Source organism: Abramis brama (assembly GCF_963993115.1).
Source record: "Abramis brama genome assembly, chromosome: 2".
NCBI lineage: Eukaryota > Metazoa > Chordata > Actinopteri > Cypriniformes > Leuciscidae > Abramis > Abramis brama.
In genome coordinates, this window is record NC_139964.1 from 1,970,084 (window position 1) to 1,986,199 (window position 16,116).

A 16,116-nucleotide genomic window follows, 5' to 3' on the forward strand; every position below is an offset into this window, starting at 1 on the left:
ATTGACTTCAATACAGTTTTGTGAAATAAAATGCTATACTAAACAAATGCATTGGTGTAATATTACGAAACTCAGAATGTGCCATCAGCACCATCCCCTGAAGGTACTCATAATATTTCGAGACAGCGCCACCTAGTGGTCAAAAGTTATAACACAATTTTCAAAACTGTTTATAACTTTTAAATAAATCTGCCTATTGTAATGCCACTGGTCTTAATATATTCCTTCGGTCACGCTGAGAACATAGATACTAAGTTTTCCTTATTTGGCCGAACTTCCTGTCCGCCATCTTGATTTTTCATTCAAAACCTACTTTTTCAAACTCCTCCTAGACAGTTTGTCCGATTTTCACCAAAATCGAATCGTATCATTTCGAGACTGTGCCGACTAAAAGTTATGGATTTCGTGTCAATAGACGAAACCGTTTTCGTATACCGCAGCAGCAAAGTTGAGGCATGATGCCAAAAGCACTATTCAGGCTTCATCTCTGCAATGCCTTGACATATTGACACCAAACTTTGTATGTGTCATTGTCACTTCACTCTGACCACATCACATCAGTTTTGTAACTGCACCACCTATTGGTCGAAAGTGATAATCCATTAAATCATATTTTTTATTACTGTTTCTATGACTTTTCAGGCATTTTGCCTAAAATCCTCTTTAAATGTCTTTAATTGCTCGTTGTTGCAGTTGGTCTGACACTTTCAGACATGTTGGCATTGTCTTGTCATCTGATTCTGCTTGGCCCTGATAATTGCTGCTTGCAGCTATATTTATCATTTGGCTTCTCTTTACATTTGTGTAAATTGCACTCGGGTATCACTAAAGTAAATTTATTATCAGTTAATTAACATGCAAATAAATTACTTGGTGGAATGAAATTTAATGATATTTACATTTTATGCATGATTTAAAAAATATTATGTCTAACAATAAAACGTAAAATGTTAATGTAAGGTATAGGTAATAAGGAAACAAAACCAGAACAAGGTTTAAGTTTAGTTTTAGGTTTTTAAAAGCTGTAATAAATGCATTTAAATTAAAGTTTTCGATCTGCTTAAAATACTGTTAGCAATTATACAACCAGGCCCTAAAAAGAAAGTTTTTTTTAACGACAGGAAAGATCAGCCCTCATTAGTTCTCATGGTAACAGCTCCTGCTGATGCAGAATGGTAAGTGAAGTTCGAGCTTATTTCTGTATTTCTCACACTTGTATATTCCTGTATTCTTCAGCACTATTTCTGACGCGAAGGATAAATTAATTCAGAATGTTTGCTATACAGTCAATAAAAAAAAGTTATACTATACGGTGTAGAAACTCTTCAGTCCGCCTCAGGGTTTTCATGTAACCGGGGGGGTCAGGTGAGCTCAGGAGCAGGTGGAGCAGGTGGAGCAGGTATTACGACTGTCTCCTCCAGGAAACAGATTGCCGAAAACAAGTTAAAACTTCATGGATGAGAAGACGCCATTTCGGAGACTCTGTCAGTTTACGGTCAGTTATTTGCTTCTGGTTTTATGTGTACTATATTATCACAAGTGCGTCTTTAGATCTGTGTCTCTTTAACTCGTTTGTTGAATCGGTTTCACTTGCAGAGCGGGGTAAAGTTAGTTTTAGGTTGGATATTCCCTGGACATTAATTTTCCCTTACTATTGCTCCAGGGGCGCAACTGCACGTTTGCTGAGGGGTATGCAAATCAGTGTTGGCATTTAATGTTTAAGATCAGGTTAATGTTTTTGTTGTTTTGACCCATTATTCAAATAAATAAGCTACAAAATTTTAGATAGGCCTACCAGTGACATTTTCGATACCACAGCAAAACTACTATAATCAAAGACTTTACTATACTCAACTATAAAGTTCAAATGTTATAAAAAATAAAATAAAAAAGAACATATAAACTTAATTACAAGCAATGGCCAAAACAAATGAAATAGAACAAAGATGAAACATATTAAATGAAACCGATCAAATAAACACAGCTTTAAGATTTCCAGGTAGGTCTCACAGTATTCACGTACAGATATTGAATAATAAAATGTAAAATAACAGTATTTTATTCCGGGATGATTTTTGGGGTATAAACATAATTTATTCTGATTTGAAATAATATTCTCAGTGTATCAGCTTTTACATACTTAAATCTGCATATTTGTGATATTTACCACAGGGCGTTATTTACCTTTATAAAGGCCGATTTTTATTTTTACCTTATTAAATGTATGCATCATGTGTCATGTCAAATTCTTACATTTGATCAATAAATTCAATTAGCCTATAATAATAAAACTGGGCTGTTACCAATCAAATTAAATAATTTAGCCTATACACTGCAAAATTACATCTGCTATAAATAGTCTAATGTTATGAGATTAATGTTTTAAATAAATGTTTGAATATACAAGAAAAAAAATGCAATGATACTTTTAAACATGAAACCGCCAGGTGGCGGCAAGTGGCCGTCTTAATAAGTGAGTCATTCGATTCGTGATACGATTCGATTCGATTCGTGATTCGTGATACAAGTCTACTTGTTCGTGATAATATTCAGCAAAACAGCTCCCTTGGTCGTGTTATGTAACTATATCATACGTTATAATTTAAATTACAAAAGGTATGTTTCTTAACTACATTTAAAAACCTCAGTATGTTTCTTCTGTGAGATTATTGTGTGCTGTTGTGCTTATTTGTTTCGATTTATCCACGAAAGAAAGTCTTTCACAAAGAGACAGGCAGCACAAGCTTTTTATACACTATCATTATCAATCACTCTTCACAGTGAATGTAGCTAATACAATCAGAATCATTCTCGCGTTACGATGCTTCTCTAGTTATTTTTAAGCTACTTGTCTGGCCGGGCAAGTACAATTCTCTTTCACTTGCCCCTTAAAAAAAAGAAAAACAACACTTGCTCCGGACAAGAAAACAAGCGTTAATGTCGAGCCCTGAAATGCAAAGTTAACTGTTGTTAAATGTTGATCAATTTAAAGACTTCAAGTGATAAATAAAATTAAATAAAATAATAGGTTCCTTATCATTTTACATTTTCCTTTTTCTGCTCTGTGCCCCAGAACCTTCCCACATCTATCCATTTTTGGACATGGGACAGACTTAAAGTAGTCGGAAGTTGAGAGGTTGATATTGATATAATAAAATAATCAGTTAAAAATGCTAAACAAAAGTTAAATAAAAAATTTAAATCTAAATAAAAAATCTATTTTTTATGTGTCCACACTTACAATCACTTACAATTGAACCAATGTATGGGAAACACTGTATTATAATTTGACAGCTATCAATTATAGTTTAACCTATCCATCTTCAAAGTCACGCTTAGTAACATCACCACAGTGCAACAGTGAAAAAGGACCCTCTCAAACAGTGCCGCGCCGCGTTCCGATCATTATTAAAGCGACATACACCGGTATTGCGGTATTTTAAAAATTCATATCATAACAAAAATAAAAACCGATATTCGGTATGAACCGGTACACCGCCCAGCACTAGGCTGGGCCCGTCTCAAACCCCTCTGATAGATCCATTTGCGAACCCCAGGTCTGCGTTTGACGCTGTGCCTCGGCAGCAGCGGGACCAGAGTCCTGGGGAACGCGAGCCCTGAGCGCCCTCACGGAAGAACGCCAGGTGGGATCGGAGGCGGGATGCTGACTGGGCATGCTCCTCACCCAAACAAGCAACACAGAGAACGTGAGTGTCCCCACCCGTTAAATAATGCGGGCAGGGGTGCACACACAATCTAAACTGCTGCTTGCTCACCATAGTGCTTTATATATAGAGAGAGATATGATATAAAGACAAACAACACCAAATAACGGGACAGTTTCACAGAGAGCTAACGGGTTTCAACAGAGCTACAACAGCGCGTGCTCTGTTTTCGAGCAGGCTTTATAGCTTCCTGGTTCGTGACGTCACCCGCATCTGACGTTCCGCCACGCCATTGGACTGATTTTACATGTGCTTCAAGTAGACTTGTAGTCAAGACCGCCTAAACCGAGACCAAGACACTACCAAGACCAGAGGGTATCGAGACCAAGACAAGACCAAGACCAAGACCAAGACAGACCAAGTCAAGACCAAGACCAAGTCGAGACCAAGACCAAGACCAAGTCGAGACCGCAGGGGAAAAAAACAGACTAGTGTTGAAGCTATAGCAATAACTTGTATGAATTCAAGAACAGCAGCATAGGGTTCAGCCGCAGTTTACATTCAATACATATTAGATGGTATTACTTCAACTACACAGGCAGAATAATACAGAGACAGACCATGTCATGTGTGTGACTGTGAGCTCACTGTAAATGTTTTTGCAGATTGGGTGAGATCAACTATGTGTAGCAATTGCATGACGGCTGTTACTGCACTATTAGAGGATTGAGACTCCCTTAACTTTTGTGTATACTGTTGAGGACTGACATGACTGGTACTGACTGGTTCATCTGACAAAACATCAAACACTCAACACCATCTTGCTCCTCCAACAACTGTCTAAAGAATAAGAAATATGTAACCAATTGAAATTATAATTAATGTGTAGATGAAAACGTATAACATCAAATTAAAGATACACAATTATAAACTTGGATTAGGCCTAATGTTTAGTCTACACAACGGAGATATGCAGATGATATTTAAAACACCATTTATTTTGTCTAACACCAACAACACAAAATATACACACACACACAGATATCAAAGACACAAATTCATCTAAGCAAATGCCTGCCTATCTCTGCTGATTTCGTAGTCTCAGACTCCAAATGAACCCATTCTGCAACTTTTAAATACTTAATTACATTTTTAAAAACGAAATTATACGCTTAAGTGCGGGATCCGAAAGTTGGTCGTTTGTCGCTATGGTTACACACACACAACACACACACACACCGTTGGCGGTGCGCTCAAAGTCATCTGTCAGTTGTGTAGTTGTGCAGTTACCCAAAATGAACCACTCCTGAATGAAGTTAAAACCCATCATGTTACTGATATGTGTTTTTTTAACCAAGTGATCAAAGTGCTCGTTGCCGCTGCGATCAGTGGCCGCGGATACAGTGTTTTCTCGTGTGGCTCGAGCACACGCCGCACTGTCAGCACTCGGACGCGCGCTTCAATCCGTTCCGTTGCGGATAATAATGTTGCATTATCGAACGTTGTGTCATCGTGGATATTGTAGTATTGTATTGCTAAATCCCCGACCACTATGTTGGTCTGAGACAGCGAGACCTAGACAAGACCGAGAGGTCCGAGACCAAGACCAAGAGGTCCGAGACCAAGACCAAAGACCGTCAAGGCCGTGACAAGACCGAGACCACGTAAAAGTGGTCTCGAGACCGGTCTCGAGACATACATCACTAGCTTCAAGACATCATCACGCAAAGCGTTCCCCATAGCGTCAATCTCAACGCAACGCGAGTTCCCTTGAAAGGGAACTTTAATTATTGCACTTCGCTAATTAGCGGGTAAACGCAACTTTATACGGAGAGAAGAGAAAAAGAAAATGCCATCGAAACTGTTCTGAAGAAAGTCAGTTTCCTTAAGAGACACATTCAAATAAATTCCCACCCCAAATCAATATTAATATTTTTCTTCCTATATTTCGAGCATCACGAACAGTGATCTTGCTGTGTCTGGTATTTTCTCTTCAGCGTGTCCTATCTCTGGCCTGTGTTAACGTCCTTTTGACAGACTTTGTAATATTCTCACACAAATGACATTTCGGGACACGATTGCAATGCAGTTTGTGTGCAAGTCCGGAATAGAGATCAGCCAAAATTAAACTTAGAATGGGCCGTTTGCCAATGGTGTGTTTGTAGCATAAACCGGCTGTTTCTGATTTATGGCCGGTTGACCGGTGCATCTCTAGAAAAAAGGTTGCATCACAACAATTATTTGCACTCACACAAATGCTCCCAAATAAATTTTGAGGTTGCACAGATTCAATTTCGGGAGCATATACAACCAAAAATGGTTGCAATTTCGAGCCTTGTGTTACAGATAAACACAGGACGGACTTGATGTCTGCAGAGTAGAACTGTTTCAGCAGATCCTGTGGCAGGTTGAACTTCCTCAACTGGTGAAGGAGGTCCAACCTCTGCTGTCTACCAGTCTTTCAAATGACTTCATGACCACAGACGAGAAAGCGACAGGTCTGTAGTCACTAAGTCCAGTGTGTTTTTTGGAGGCCAGGATGATAGGGGAGTGTTTGAAGCAGCAGGGAACTTCACACTGCTCCAGTGATCTGTTGAAGACCTGTGTGAAGATTGGGCTCTGAATCACTGATTCAAGTCAAGTCAAGTCATCTTCATTTATATAGCGCTTTTAACAATGTAGATTGTTTCAAAGCAGCTTTACAGAGATAAACGTATAATTTAAGGTAACAGAGATTGTTTTGGCTTTATAGCGGTTCTTTATTAAAGTTATTTTCCAGCTAAAGTTAGTTTTGATTGATTCGCTTCCGTCGCAACGATAATTTGTTATTAAATTAGGGGCCGCTAAGACAACACCATTCTCTCTACACAGACTTTAAACGCGAACCTGTGATAAACGCTGATGGCGTTCACATGCGCATTAAGAATTGGTTCTATAGTTATGTGCGTTTGAATATATGTGCGCAGGTTTGTAATTCCTACAGACCAAGCCTAAACAAAGTACTGGTCTTTCCTTATAAATTTTGATACAGAATTTTATTTTATTTTGTTCCCGACAACGCTTTATCTGTAGAGTGGTAAAGGGATCCTCCATAGGGAGAGACTAGTTGGCACTTCAGCACTGCGTTGTCATCGGGTCCAGGCGAAGGTCCTTCGTCAGATCTGGATACGGCCTGGATCCGGCAGGCTCAGGGAAAACCTTGGGATAAACAAAGACACTAAAATTAGCGTAGATGCCAGTCTTCTTATGGTGTAACGAGTACATCAGGATTTATGGGAAGTGTTCCCGGTTCTGGCTGACCTAATCTATGCAGCCTAACATTGAATTATAGAAGTCTATAATGTATTATGTGAATGCTAGGTCAAAGAGATGTGTCTTTAATCTAGCTTTGAACTGACAGAGTGTGTCTGCTTCCCGGACAATGTTAGGAAGACTGTTCCAAAGTTTTGGTGCTAAATAGGAAAAGGATCTACCGCCAGCAGTCGATTTTGATATTCTAGGTATTATTAACTGGCCGGAATTTTGAGATTGCAATAGACGTGAAGGACTATAATGCGTTAAGAGCTCGCTCAAGTACTGCGTAGCTAAACCATTTAGTGCTTTGTAAGTAATCAGCAATATTTAAAAATGTATGCGATGTTTAATAGGCAGCCAATGCAGTGTTGACAGAACGGGGCTAATATGGTCATACTTCCTGGTTCTGGTAAGAACTCGAGCTGCTGCGTTTTGGACCAGCTGTAGTTTGTTTATTAAGCGTGCAGGGCAACCAACCAGTAGAGCATTACAATAATCTAGCCTTGAGGTCATGAACGCATGAACTAATTGTTCCGCATTTGTGACTCTAACGAGAGCTGTGTCGGTACTATGGTACGGTCTAAATCCGGACCGAAAATCCTCGCAGATATAATTTCTTTCAAGAAAGGAACAGTTGTGAGGATACTGCTTTTTCTAATATCTTTGACAGAAAAGGTAGATTCGAGATCAGCCTGTAATTGACTAATTCTGTAGGATCAAGTTGCGTTTTTTTAACAAGCGGTTTAATCATAGCCAGCTTAAAGGTTTTTGGTACGTATCCTAGAGACAAAGACGAATTTATGACATTAAGAAGAGGATCTATGACCTCTGGAAGCATCTCTTTCAGTAGCTTAGTCGGTATAGGGTCTAACATACATGTTGTCGATTTAGATGAATTAACGAGCTTGCAAAATTCTTCCTCTCCTATAGCAATAAATGAATCAAATTTTTCCTCAGGGAGACTAAAATGCACTCCCTGATGCGATACTGTAGTAGACGGTTGCATAGTTATAATTTTGTCCCTGATATTATCAATCTTATAAGTGAAGAAGTTCATAAAGTCATTACAGCTGTGTTGCTTGTAAACTTCTGGGCTTGAAGCTTTCTTTTTCGTTAGTTTAGCCACTGTTTCAAATAAATACTTAGGGTTTTGTTTATTTTCTTCTAATAGGGTTGAAAAATAAGCAGATCTAGCAGCTTTTAAAGCATCTCTGTAAGTAATCGAGCTCTCCTTCCATGAAATGCGAAATACTTCTAGTTTTGTTTTCTTCCAGTTGCGCTCCATTTTTCTGGCTGCTCTCTTAAGGGCTAGAGTGTGCTCGTTGTACCACGGCGTTGGACTATTTTCAATGATCCAGTTTCATCCAGAGATTTATCCAGTTCATCTCAGAGGTTCAGATCAGGGATTATTCTTCTGACAATAAATTTTCTGACTCTAACTCCTTCTAGAGCTTCAACTCTACATACTTCAAACTCGGCTTAGACCTTCAGACTGTTCTGACTTAGGGCCCTATCTTACTCCCGGCACAATGCAGCACCAAGCGTGACGCAAGTGTTTTTGCTAGTTTCAGTCCGACGCAGTTATCATTTTCAAATGTATTTGCACCCATGGGCTGCTGGTCTGAGAATGAGGTGTGTTCAGGCGTATTGTTGGTGTGTTGCTATTTTGAGGAACTGAAATAGACTGAACCATTGACCGACTGAAACCTGGTCTAAAGTCAATGGCGCAATATTTTTTTTGTAATTTAAAGAGCGTGTTAGTAATGTGCGCCTATAGGCGGGTCCACAATGCGCGTACACTCTGCTTTATTACACACACACTCTGCTTATTACACACACACTCTGCTCTATTAAACACACAGTGATGCACAGAAGCACACAAACATGCCAAATAGAGCTTAGATTCTCTGCCTGAGCCCGAGCCCGAACTTGACCCGACCCTCGCGCCGGGTCGGGCCGATATTTCCCTGGTCGGGCCCTTGATCAGGCATTTGTGTTACAAAATGCAACACATTGCGTGTCATGCGCAGCGTCTCCTCCACTCGTATGCATCACACCGGGGCCTGGATAACCTTATAGGCTTTAAAAATATTAATTTTGTTTAAAAAATATTCTATATTCTAAAACCTTGTTGAATTATATTAGAGTAGTAGGCCTACTCCTCCTAGGCCATCCAAAGTTCATTCTTGTTCATTTTCTCTGAACATCACTGTTCACAGTTTTTTTTTTTTGAAGTTTCTTCATTCGGATCCATTTGTGATCCATTCCATTCTAAACAAACAACGCTGTTTACATGCTTCGTCCTTGTTACATTATTCATTAAGATAATAATTAATAAATGCATGCACAATTATCCGTGAACTTGATAAATGTTGCAGATATGTTTTACTATACACAAACAAATGCCTTTCAACTTCAGAATTAAATGAATGTGCAGCAATTTGTACGAATAGAGAGTCTGTGGGCCTACTATATGTGCTATAGCCATTAAATAAGCGCATTTAGTTTCATATTTGTTCAAATATTATAATGTTATTATTATTTTTTTCATCTATGTTGATTATGAAAAGTGAACAGCATGAGTAAGATAGGATGTGCAGTATATCGGGAGACATGGAGTGGGTCAGACATGATTTTGACCACTTCATTAAGTTTTGTTTTGTAGAAAACCTTTCTTTAAAGTGAATTTTGTTTTGTATAAATTGTATATTAATTTTAATCATTTTTTTTTAATCAACCAATTGCCTGGACTTAAGAATGAAATCTAGCAGACAATATAGTCATGACATGGAGGTGCCGGTGCGCCGTGGTCACTTGCATTGCACGTGAACTGGATCGCATCTCATCATAAATGAACCGAAACTCAGTGTATGCCTCACAGACATGAGAAATATATCTAAAGAAAGCTTGAAATGTCTTTAACGGAGACATTTCTTACTACGGAGATGGCGATCGTCAACTTCATCTTTGCAACCGACACTGACAGAAAACACTAGTTTATTAATAAAAATCAATGCATGCGTGTCACCGGATTTACAAATGCACATCTTGCTTGTTGCACGCACACATATTATGTCGAAATAATGAGATATTCTGTTGAAATAACATTATTAATAATAATAAATCTTTAAGAATATTTGATTGAATGTTGTGCTTGTTCAATTTAATAAAATGAATACTTTAAGTGTGACAATTAAAATGATTTAATATTAAATATTAAGTGGGCAATTTTTGTAGTAGTATTTATATAGGCTATAATATATCTAGCACCTGCGTTAAAAAATTATCTGGCGCCACCCCTGGTTATAACAGCCCACGTATTAAAAAATGGTCAGGTTTAAATCGGGCTCGGGCTCATAATTACAGTTAATGTGTCGGGCCGGGCCGGGCTCGGACACAACGTGCACGGGCTTGGGTAGGGTCGGGCTTGATTTTTTTTAGGGCCCGATCTAAGCTCTAATGCCAAATATTTTAAATAAAAGGATTACAATGTAAAATATTATTATTGTGTACATAAAGATATGATGAATCTGGCTTGTCCCGCAGATGTTCTGCTAGCACACTTTTACCTCGCGCACGAGCAGATCCGTTTGCGCTCTGGAGACGCGTTCGGTCTTTCCACTATCAAATTCCGTCATGTAAATAGCGAATCTGCCATGGAGCGAGCGCAACTGGCATTTAAAGGGAATGGGAAATGAGACTCTGATTGGTTTAATGCACGTAAATCCCAAAACACATCCATTACTCATTAAGAGAATAGGGACAACCCGTCCAGACCATGCGCCGGGAGCGCCGACCATTTTTCCCGTCGTTAAACTAGCAAAAGTGGATTCTGACACTATCTATCTATCTATCTATCTATCTATCTATCTATCTATCTATCTATCTATCTATCTATCTATCTAATCATCTATGTATCCATCTACTATTTCTAATCTATCTATCTATCGACCATCTACTATTTCTAATCTATCTATCTATCGTCTATCTGTCTGTCTGTTTGTCTGTCTGTCTATCTATCTATCTAAACTTCAAACACTTTAAACTTCAAACTACTTTAAACTTCTTCAGACTTTTAAAACTCTCTGGTCCAGCTTTCTCGACAAACTTTTTTATCTAGCCAGATCAGGTCTTTGTGCAGTCAGACCAGTTCTTCCACTGTAAACCAGTACTTTATGGACTTCAGAAGAAAAGGATCCTCCACAATCTGCTGCAACTACACAGTTGTACTCTAAATCTCTAGAATGCCGTTGTATGTGTAGTATGTTATTACTGTACTTTAAAGGAATAGTCTAAATATAATGTATGATTTGTTATCTTTTTCCATATGCAGGTCTGAAGTCAGTTTCTCATTATGGAGAACAGAGAGAGCTGTGAGAGATCTTCATCTCCAGAATCCGGCATTGAGTCTGTGAAGAGTGACAGATCATTGACTCAGCCTCATAAATTCAGTGATGGAGCAGTGACCTCTGACCCCAGGTGAGGATAAACATGTAGTGGGGGATTTAAAGGAATAGTTCACCTAAAAAATTAAAAATCTCCCATGATTTACTCACCCTAAAGCCATCCTAGGTGTATAGGATTTTCTTCTTTCAGACGAACACAATCAGAGTTATATTAAAAAATGTCCTTGCTCTTCCAAGCTTTATAATGGCTGTGAATGGGGGGTGAGATTTTGAAGCCCCAAAAAGTGCATCCATTCATCATAAAGAGGTCTCTTTTCTGTACTCGATGCATATGGCCATTTGCTGAAAGATAGCTATTATATTTTATAAAATTTTAAATATGGATAGTTTCTTAAAAAATAATGCTTTGCTTCAGAAGGACATCTGGAGTCGTGTGGAGCACTTTTATGATGGATAGATGCACTTTTATGATGGATAGATGCACTTTTATGATGGATAGGTGCACTTTTATGATGGATAGATGCAGTTTTATGGACTTCAAAACAGAAACAGTCATTCACTCCTATTATAAAGCTTGGAAGAGCCACGATATTTCATATAACTGCAATTGTATTTGTCTGAAAGAAGAAAGCCATAAACGCATAGAATGGCTTGAGGGTGAGTAAATCATGGGGTAATTTTTATTTTTGAGTGAACAATTCCTTTAACTGCTCTATATGATTCAAAAACACGCTGAATGCGTTTTTTTTTTTTTTTTTTTTTTTACAAAAGTTCAGTGATAGAAAATTAACTTTGACTTTACTTTTTTTGTTAACTTTTTGAAAATTTACTTTCATTTTAAACTGAAATTAAAATGTATTTTTCTGTATAATTAATGTCTTACAAGATTGACATCTATATTGATGTACTATATGGTTTACATTTAGATTTTATTTATACATTTAAATCCTTTATTTTACATAACTTTTAAAATCAGTTTGTTGTTGTTTCAGCAGAATATATAGAGACCAATGCATCTCTCGAGAGGCCGCCTCAGGCTTATGTCTGAACAACACAACCGTTACTGCTTCCCTGAATAGACATGATCAACCAGTGAATGATGAACTACAGAGAGTCAAACACAGACACAAAACCAGCATGAAGAACAAGTATGAGAGATTATTTGAGGGACTGAAACTCCAAGAGAATGAAACCCTCCTGAACAGGATCTACACACAGCTCTACATCATAGAGGGAGAGAGAGAAGGAGTGAATAAACAACATGAGGTTTTACAGATGGAGAAAACAGCCAGAACACAACACTCACAAGACACTCCAATCTACTGCAATGACATCTTTAAAGCCTCTCCTGAACCAGGACGCGAGGAGAAAGAGCAGATCAAGACTGTTCTCACTAAAGGCATCGCTGGAATCGGGAAAACCGTCTCTGTGCAGAAGTTCACTCTGGACTGGGCCAAGGGAAAAGACAATCAGGATGTAGATTTCATGTTTGTGCTTCCATTTAAAGAGCTGAACTTGATCCGAGATCATCAGTACAGTCTTCACAGACTTCTGCTGGACTTTCATCCTGAACTTCAAGATCTGGACTCAAAGATTTATGAGGAGAGTAAAGTTGTGTTCATCTTTGATGGTCTGGATGAAAGCAGAATCACACTGAGGTTTTCAGATGCTCAGGAAGTTTCTGATGTGAATGAGACTTCATCAGTGGGTGTGTTGATATCAAAGCTCATGAAAGGAGATCTGCTTCCCTCGGCTCTCATCTGGATCACCTCCAGACCAGCAGCAGCCAATCAGATCCCCTCCAAATACATCAACCGTCTGACAGAGATTCAGGGATTCAATGATCCTCAGAAGGAGGAATATTTCAGGAAGAGAATCAGTGACGAGTATCAAGCCAGCAGAATCATCTCACACATCAGAAGAGCAAGAAGCCTCCACATCATGTGCCACATACCCGTCTTCTGCTGGATCTCCTCCACTGTGCTTCAGAAGCTCCTGGAAGAAGATCTGAGTGCAGAAATCCCTCAAACTCTGACTGAAATGTACATCCACTTCCTGCTGATTCAGATCAACATGAGGAATCAGAAGTATGAAGAGAGAGATCCAGAGAAACTCCTGCAGTCCAACAGAGAAGTGATTGTGAAACTTGCTGAAGTGGCTTTCCATCAGCTGATGAAGGGCAATGTGATGTTCTATGAGGAGGACCTGAGAGAGAGCGGCATAGACGTCACTGACGCCTCAGTGTATTCTGGGATTTGCACTGAGATTTTTAAGGAGGAATCTGTGATTCATCAGAGGAAAGTCTACAGCTTCATTCATCTGAGCGTTCAGGAGTTTCTCGCTGCTTTCTATGTGTTTTACTGCTATTTAATGAAGAACAAGGAACCACTGCAGCTTCTGGATGAATTCAGGTCTGATAAAGTCTCTCTGTATGATCTACTAACATCAGCAGTAAATAAAGCACTCAAGAGTGAGAATGGACATCTGGATCTGTTCCTGCGGTTCCTGCTGGGCGTCTCACTGGAGTCCAATCAGAGACTCTTACAGGATCTACTGACACACACAGAGAACAGCTCAGAGAGCATCAGGAGAATCACACAGCACATTAAAGAGAAGATCAAAGATAAGCAGAATATTAATCATCTCTCAGCTGATCAATCCATCAATCTGTTCCTCTGTCTGCTGGAAGTGAAAGATCAGACTCTGTCCAGAGAGATTCAGGAGTTTGTGAAATCAGACAAACACTCAGAGAAGGAACTCTCTCCTGCTCACTGCTCAACAATCTCCTACATGATTCAGATCTCAGAGGAGGCGCTGGATGAGCTGGACCTCATGAAATACAACACATCAGCTGAGGGTAGAAGAAGACTGGTACCAGCTGTGGTCAACTGCAGAAAAGCTCTGTGAGTGTTTAATCATTAATAGCTAAAGAATCCTTTTTAATAATGCATCTTACATCTTTACAGGGGTCATGACGATTTAAGGAAAATGGAGTTATATTTAAAATAAAATAAAAATAATAATTTGTTTTCATAAAATCATAGTCTATCGGGCTGTATAAAAGGAATAAATATGCTAAATATATTTGACTTACATAATTAACAGATTAACAAAAGAAAAGAAAAAACTGTGTGACAGTATTCTGCTGAGTTTGGTTTATTTTTGTGAAGCGCTCCACAAACAAATTGACGGAAAGGAAACCGAGACGACAGAAAACACATCCTGTTTGTTTTATTTATTTAAAAAGCCACAGTGTTCTGGTTTATTATGAGTGTACACAAATAAAATTAAATACTTAGCAGTTTCGAATAGAGATGCGCCGATCCGATACTCAGTATCGGTATCCAAATCTGATATTGTGCGTGTACTATTCTGTGTCATTGTTAAGCCTCACAAAAGCTACAAAAACATTATAAAGAACTGTCAACTTTTTGTGCACTATATTATAAGTGTTCTAAAGCCACTCCATAGTTTAATGAGACGTAGAAATGAATATTGAAGTCGTTAAATTCAAGTAAGTGCTTCCCTCCGCTGCAGCTGTCAGTCATTCTCCATTCAGCAACTCAAACAGCGCATCACGTTCGGTTACGGCAGTCAACATGATGAAACTCTCTCCAAGATGATTCAATGTTACTATTGTTATACTTGATCTGTAGATAAAGGTCTATGGTTTCGCATAAAATGACTTTATCTTTCTGGAGTTTATTGCTGTTCATGTAACTTTCTCCCGGGTGTCTTTTAGATCACCACACTGGAGTAGAGAGCGCTATACTTGTTCTTCACGGGCAGAATAACTGATATTTTTAAACTGTTCCAAAGAAAAGGCTCAATAAATTATTACATTGATACAATACTGGAACTACGCATCAATATCTCTTCCTTTTTTGCTTTGAGGTTTTCAATGTGAAGCGCTGTGACTCAATTTTGCTTCAAGCGCATCATTCTGCGAACGGGATACGCATAAGCGCTTTGTGCCGCTCTGTATTGGAGCCTTTCATATTATAATACTTTTGGGCAATGAAAGACTATTATTAGCCTTTTTTGTTCTGTCCTATCTATAATATGTTGCTGCCTCATTAAACAGCTGCGCTATATATTTAAAAGAAATGTCTTTTCATTTTATAGTATATATTAGAAATGAACTGTTTTTCATGAATGTATTTTACAACAATACAAAGAGCAGTGAGTTACATTTTAACAGATTTAGTGATACACTTTTTCACTTTTTTTGTTCTCCATCTCCACGAAATAATGTTTTTTTTTTTCGCTAAATATTTAGATTTTATACAATTATTGTAACTTTTGCTGTTGAATTTAACTAATCTAAATATAATGGGTCAATATGGTTTGCGTCAATTTAAAAAAGAAAAAGAAAAAAAGGTTGCTCCTAAAGTGTGAAAACCACTGCCCTAGAGGGTCACAGTTTAGCTTCAATACTAATTAAACAACCCTGATACAGCTAATCAGGAGCTGAGTTTGGCACCCCCGATTTGTACTGTTAAGAATTCATAAATCTGAATAAAGATTTTCCAACCTTATTCTGACCCTCTTTCTGAAATGATCCGTTTTCAAGGGGTGGCTCTCAGTAAACACCAGTGTTATAATTTGCTAATGTCACTGCATAGGAAAAAGTATCAATGCCCCCTTGTGTTTTTGAAAACAGCAATATAAAATGGTAATTTATAGACAAAGAATTATTAAACTGCTTATGTTTTTTTAAATCAAAATACTTTCGCTTTGAGATGAAGCTG

The 16,116-nt window shown here is 38.3% G+C and overlaps 1 protein-coding gene across 2 annotated transcripts; it reads left to right on the forward strand.

The window, feature by feature from the left end:
- Positions 1-1,416: 1,416 nt before the first annotated feature.
- On the forward strand, positions 1,417-15,724 carry LOC311077466 (NLR family CARD domain-containing protein 3-like). Of its 2 annotated transcripts, none has more exons than XM_084105992.1 (3): positions 1,417-1,495; positions 11,293-11,438; positions 12,361-15,724. In XM_084105992.1, exons 2-3 carry the CDS (start codon positions 11,314-11,316, stop codon positions 14,270-14,272), a joined length of 2,037 nt encoding a protein of 678 aa, XP_083962118.1. In that variant the 5' UTR covers positions 1,417-1,495; positions 11,293-11,313; the 3' UTR covers positions 14,273-15,724. The 2 variants fall into 2 exon arrangements, with proteins under 2 accessions (XP_083962118.1, XP_083962117.1); XM_084105991.1 differs by having other exon boundaries at positions 1,454-1,495; positions 12,358-15,718.
- The last annotated feature ends 392 nt before the right edge of the window (positions 15,725-16,116 follow it).

Excerpts from the sequence above, each read along its gene's own strand:
- LOC311077466 (XM_084105991.1), top strand. The coding sequence starts at position 11,314 with ATGGAGAACAGAGAGAGCTGTGAGAGATCTTCATCTCCAGAATCCGGC. Across the intron at positions 11,439-12,357 it reads GCAGTGACCTCTGACCCCAG|CAGAATATATAGAGACCAAT; the intron begins GTGAGGATAAAC and ends TTGTTGTTTCAG.